This window comes from Marmota monax, unplaced genomic scaffold (genome assembly GCF_021218885.2).
Source record: "Marmota monax isolate L192 unplaced genomic scaffold, Marmota_monax_Labrador192_F-V1.1 WCK01_AAM20220418_F8-fsc00038, whole genome shotgun sequence".
Taxonomy (NCBI): domain Eukaryota; kingdom Metazoa; phylum Chordata; class Mammalia; order Rodentia; family Sciuridae; genus Marmota; species Marmota monax.
Window position 1 is genome coordinate 13,611,509 of NW_026692498.1, and position 6,406 is coordinate 13,617,914.

The 6,406-nt window shown below is 37.0% G+C and overlaps 1 protein-coding gene across 1 annotated transcript; it reads left to right on the forward strand.

The window, feature by feature from the left end:
- Positions 1–265: 265 nt before the first annotated feature.
- Positions 266–1,192, forward strand: LOC124092796 (olfactory receptor 5B3-like). The gene has a single exon (XM_046444604.1). It carries the CDS (start codon positions 269–271, stop codon positions 1,190–1,192), a length of 924 nt encoding a protein of 307 aa, XP_046300560.1. The 5' UTR covers positions 266–268.
- Positions 1,193–6,406: the final 5,214 nt, after the last annotated feature.

A 6,406-nucleotide genomic window follows, 5' to 3' on the forward strand; every position in this document is an offset into this window, starting at 1 on the left:
TTGACAGTATGTCACCCTGTTACATATACAATTATATATAATTTGTCACAAATAATTATATATATAACTTGTACGCCAAACACGGTTTGTTTGTTTTTTTCCCAAACACGGTTTTAAGTTCAATGCTTTTTCTGAAGAATTTTTAGCATGCAAGTTTTTGAAAGACTACATAGGATATGCATACTTCCCAAGTTCACTATAATTTCCTTATCATTCTTTTCATTTTTCTCATGCTGTAGAATTTCACTGTCTTCTTCAGATAACATAGATGGAGAACAGGACAGAAGTGACAGAGTTCATCCTTCTGGGACTGACCAATGACCCAGATCTACAAGTCCCCCTCTTTGTGACCTTCCTCCTCATCTACACCATCACTCTGGTTGGGAACCTGGGGATGATCCTGTTGATTGTCTTGGACTCCCGTCTCCATACTCCCATGTACTTTTTTCTGGGTAACCTGTCTCTGGTGGACTTGTGCTACTCTTCAGCTGTCACTCCCAAGGTCATGACTGGCCTCCTTCTTGGAGACAAGGTCATCTCCTACAATGCTTGTGCTGCTCAGATGTTCTTTTTTGTAGTCTCGGCTACTGTTGAAAATTTCCTCTTGTGCTCAATGGCCTATGATCGCTATGCAGCAGTGTGCAAGCCCCTGCACTACACCACCACCATGACAACAAGTATGTGTATGTGGCTGATCTTAGGCTGTTATGTCATTGGTTTCCTGAATGCCTCCATCCACACTGGGAACACGTTCAGTCTTGTGTTCTGTCTTTCCAATGTGGTCCATCACTTTTTCTGTGAAATTCCAGCAGTCATGGTTCTGTCCTGCTCGGAGAGACATGTTAATGAGCTGGTTCTTATTTATGTAGCCAGCTTCAATATATTTTTTGGTGTTATAGTTATCATAATATCCTACGTATTCATTTTCATCACAATCCTGAAGATGCGCTCAGATACAGGACATAGGAAGGCTCTGTCCACCTGTGCCTCCCACTTCACTGCAGTCTCCATTTTCTATGGGACTCTAATCTTCATGTACTTACAGCCCAGCTCCAGTCACTCCATGGACACTGACAAAATCATATCTGTGTTCTACACTATGGTCATCCCCATGCTGAACCCTATGGTCTACAGCCTGAGGAACAAGGAGGTCAAGAGCGCATTCACAAAGACAGTTTTAAAGGCAAAATAATCTTTATGATTCTGCTTTTAACTTTTTTGAGATGCATAGTACCTGAACTCATTTCTTTATGATATTTTCCATGTGATGTGGCACATATTTCATGGTCTTTAATTTTGAAATTATTATGCATTGGTGGAAAAATTCAAACACGGTGCATAGTGTGACTGGCATATGGAACACTGACAAGCTCCATATTGGCCTTATAATTAGTCAAGTGCTGTTTTCTAAAACCTTTTTTCAGTTATTCTACCTGGCACACAGGAACTAACTATGCAGGTATGATTAACTGAGACTTTTAGGACTGAGAAGCCATTGAAATTAACCATGCATGCCTTAAAGCCAATCCCATGCATATTATGAAAGAAAGTCAGAAAAACATGACCACAGAAAAAGGGGAGTTGGCAACAAGACCATGGATGCAGGGGATGTTACCATTGATGGTAGCCGCCACCTCAAGGTGGAAGGTGTGAATGTGGGAGTTTCACCTAGAGATGATGTAGAGACCAAGACTCTGATGACACACTGGTCACAGCTCAGGAAGATGGTTTCAAGCTTCTGGTTTCTGTGAAAGAATTCATATGTGCTGTCTAAACTTCATATATGCAATACAGTTATAGCAACCATAGAAAGCAGCCAAAACATGTAGTCTCTTCCATGTCATCATGATACATCACAATTATATGTTAGTTTTGGAGAAGGCAAATAGAAACTATCTGCTCCTGGGGTTTGCTTTGTTGGAATATTATTTTTACTAATTGATTATCTGCAGTTTTTATGAGTATATTCAGAGTTCTTTATTATAGTCCATTTTGCTTGTGTGGTTATTTTCAGGAATCTGTATTTTTCAGTGTTTTCCAATATATTGTTATAGAGCTATTCACAAAATTCACTTGGTTCTTGGATAAATAGGGTCAGAGGTTATATTCTCAGTTTTATTTATGACTTTGTTAATTTGAATTTTCTCTCTTTTTTCACAGTCTTCAAAGTTTTGTCCTTTTTTGTCCACACAATCAATATTTGGTTTTATTGATTATACCTATTCTTATTTTACATCTTATTTATTTACTCTGATCTAATCTTTATTTTCTTTCTTTGATACTTTCAGTTTAAGCTTTCACTTTATAATAATATTTTCTTCAACTTTGAAGTCAGCTTACTTCCTTGAGATCACTCTAATTTTAACATAGACACTTACCATGACAAACTTCTGCTTCTGCCAAAATCTACTTTTTTGTTGTTTTGCTTCTGTTTGTCTCAAATTATTTTATAATTTCTTTCCTTCCATTTTTTACTCATTGATTATAACGTATTCTTACATGTGGGAATACTAAAATTTTTCTTGTTATTGATTTTTACTTCAATTGCATTGTGGCGGGTGAAGATGTTTTCTGTGATTTAAATCTTCCTATGTTTATTGAGAATATATTTTTAGCCTAAGATATAGTTTGCCCTAGGGAATGTTTCACGTGCAACTCAGAATAAGCAGTTCTTGGACAGAAGACTCTGTATGTCTGTTAAGACTTTTTGGATTATGATGTTACTCATATTCTCTATTTTATCTTGATCCTCTTTCTAGCTATTTTATTCATTATTAAAAGTCACATAATAAAGTCTACTACTATAGAAATGGTCTAGATCTCCTTTTAATTTTGTTTACATTTCTCCATATATTTTGAGAACCAGATGATAGATGACTATTTTTTAAATTAATTTATTTATTTTAATTAGATATATATGACAGCAGAATGCATTTTTATTCATTATACACAATTGCAGCACAACTTTTCATTTCTCTGATTGTACACAATGTAGCATTGCACCACATGTGCAGTCAGTCATACGTGGACCCAGGGTAATAATGTCCATCATATTTGTTTTTAATAATATTCTCTTCAATAACTGGCGCCTCCAGATATATTGTTTATTTTTCTCTTCTAACATATTTTTTCTTAAAGCCTATTTTGTCATATAATAACTTCTTTTGTTTTCCAGGAGCAGATAATGAGTGAATATTTTTCCATCCTTTCATTTTCATGCTATTTGTGTCTTTGTATATAAGCAGCTCTTTTGTAAGTATTGCACAGTTTAATCATCCTTTCAAATCCATTCTTCCATTGTCTACCTTATTGAAAAGTTTCATTTACTTATAGTTCAGTAATAAATGATAATAAAGAACTGCTGTAGTTTTTCTGTTTTTGATCCATCGTATGTTCTTGCTCCTCAGATGTTCTGCTACAACTTCCTTTTGTGTGAATTGCTTTTGTCATGCACCTTTTAATTCCTATACCATTCATGTATAAATTTTCCCAGTAGTTTTATTAGTTAGTGTTCTCCATAGAAACAGGGGTGTGTGTGTGTGTGTGTGTGTGTGTGTGTGTGAGTGAAATAGATAGAAAAGAGAGAGAGAGATACTTTATGAGGAATGCATTCTTACAATTATGGAGACTGGCAGATCCAGGTCTGCAGTGTTGGCCAGCAAAGAAAGACTTACTAGAACTAATTGTGTATTTCAGGTCTGAAGCCTCAAGAAGACTTCCACAGAGCTGATGGTGCAATCACTCTAAAGGTAGTTGTTGGAGAATTCCTTGTAATTCAGGAAGCAAGTGGTTATGTTACGTTGAGATCCTCAGTCATTGGATGAGACTCATCCATACTTTGCCCAACTCAAGTTTCACTGGCTTAAATGTTAATAGCATTTCAAAACACTTCCTAGGTTGATGAATTAAAATTAATCATCACAAGTCCTACATGTGTTGACTTGGCACTGATACACATTTCTTTAAAACATACTTTACTTCCAAATAAGGCAATAACAAGGCAATTCGCCCACCTAACATAATATAATGTCCTGAGTATAAGCAAACACATACTGATCTCTCCTCACCACAGGATGCCAATAATTTGGATGATGTTTACACTTACTATTGATATCCCATAACTGTTATGTAAATATAATAACATTGTACTTAAATACTATGAACTAAAGTGAGCACATCAAGTGATTCATGATCATGGGATAAGAGAGAGGGGAAAATAAATATATTTCAAACAGCACACATATGCTCATAAACAACGTAAGAAGAAGTACTCATGACTGTATTCTTAATTTTAACTTCTCATGGGAATATAACTGGTGTTCTAAATACCTAGTTCCACTACCCATTCTCTTATTTTCTTTCCTTCAGTGAACATTTCATTTGTTTATAGTTCTTAACATGTAGGGGTGATCTAAATCTCCATTCCCGAAGGGCCAAGAACATTACTAGCTTTCTTTAATTGAGTTGTCATAGTTTCCCATTCAACTTAATCACTGGGAATGATAACACTAAGACAACCCTAAGGGATCTCTTGTATTCCTGGTGGAATCTTCCTTATCTCTATGAAACAGTGGCTTAGTGTTATCATGTTAGTCATGATTAAACAATAATAAGAAATGCAAAATTTTTATTCAATGGATGATTCAGATGAATGATAATCCCAATGAGAAAATGGAAAAATTGACTTGTAGTTCACTAGAATCTATGTAAGCTCCCTTGGTAGAATATCTCCAGCCATTGAACCAAGTCCATTTTCATCCATCAGCTTTTGCATAAGTGTGATCAAAAGAACCCCCAAAGAACAATTTAGAGGAGAAAAAGGTTATTTGGGGCTCAAGGTTTCAGAGGTCTCAATTCATAGACAGCTGACTCCTTCACTCTGGGCTCATAGTGAGGCAGAACATCACGGGGGAAGAGCACAGCAAAGAGAAACCCTCCCTTCATGGCAGCAAGGAAGCAGAGAGAAAGGAAAGGGCCCCAGGAAGAATAAGTACTTCCAGGGCACAGCTTGAGTGACCCACCTCCTCCAGCTATGCCCCACCTGCTTACAGTTATCTCTCAGTCAATGCATGCGAGCTAGGGTGGTCTGATTGTGTTGTAGCTCTCACAATCCAGTTATTTCACTTCCAAATACTCCTTTGTTAACACAAGGGCTTTGGGGGGAAGACCTTATATCTAAACCATAAGATTTTGCTCCTTTCCCCCCAAATTTATGTCTACCTCACAATATAAAATTCATTTAATTTATCTTCAAGAGTCCCATAGTGTTTACAGTTTTAGCATTACCCCAAATCCAAGTCAAAAAAATCATCTGAAACTCAAAGCAAAGTCTTTGCTGTGAGTCCCTGTAGAAACCAATAGCAAGTTACTTATAAATATACAGTGGCACAGAGTAAACATTCCTATTTTGAAATGAGGAATAATGGCACAGAATGAAGGAACAGAATTGAAATACGGCCAACACAAGACCAAAGCCCAGCCAGTCAAACGGTCCAGTAACTCCAAGTACAGCATCTCTAGAACACCTGGTAGGGAAATGTGCTTCCAAAAGTGTATGGGCAGCTCTGGTTGCCAGTAGCAGAACATATGGGTTTTCTTTTAGTTGTTTTTTTTTTTTTTTTCTGAAGACAACAGCTTTTCTCAGCAAATAGTTCACATTACTGGCATCTCTTAATCCCTGGGGTCTCCATCCCAGTTCCAGCTTCACCTTCACAACTTTATATATCACCTTCTCAGGGTATTGACTCTAACCCTGCCATACTTTTACTGGTTTCTCGAGCTTTCCTTTGAAATCTCAGTGGAAACCTTCATGACCCCTCAATTTTAGCATCCTCTTTTCCTGAAAAACCGTCACCATAAGAATGCTGCCAAGTACACCACCTGCTCATTTAGTGCATGGATCCCCTGGTATCATGGCTGCAGCACCTTCTGAGTACTTATGTGTCCCAGAATGGTGAAATAGCATTTTAGCCCCACTCTGCAAGCAGGGTTTCCTCATCATCCCTTCTCAAAGGAATTTTTACTTTTACATCCTTGAGCTTGCAATGGATGTTGTTTTACCAATTCCTGAGAATTTCTCAAGCCATCTTTTCTATTTTCTCTGTGCAAAGTATTTAGCATAGCCTTAAGGACTGTAATTTCTCCAACAAACACAACTTCTTGGCTCCAGCTTTGTATGTACTTTTCCAGCCAAATTTCAAGTTTTAAAAATCCTTTAGCTGTTTTCTGCTCTCAATTCTTACAGTAAGCTGACTAAATAAAAGCTACCAGAAATGTCCATGCCACTGGATGAATGCTGTGCTGCTGTAAATTTTCTCAACCACATTAATTAGTCCATCACCATTAAATTCAGCCTCACACCAAATCTCAAGACATGTGCAAAAAGTTGACTAGTTTTTTGTTTGTT

Bases quoted from the DNA above. Each gene is read 5' to 3' on its own strand.
- LOC124092796 (XM_046444604.1), top strand. From the start codon at position 269: ATGGAGAACAGGACAGAAGTGACAGAGTTCATCCTTCTGGGACTGACC.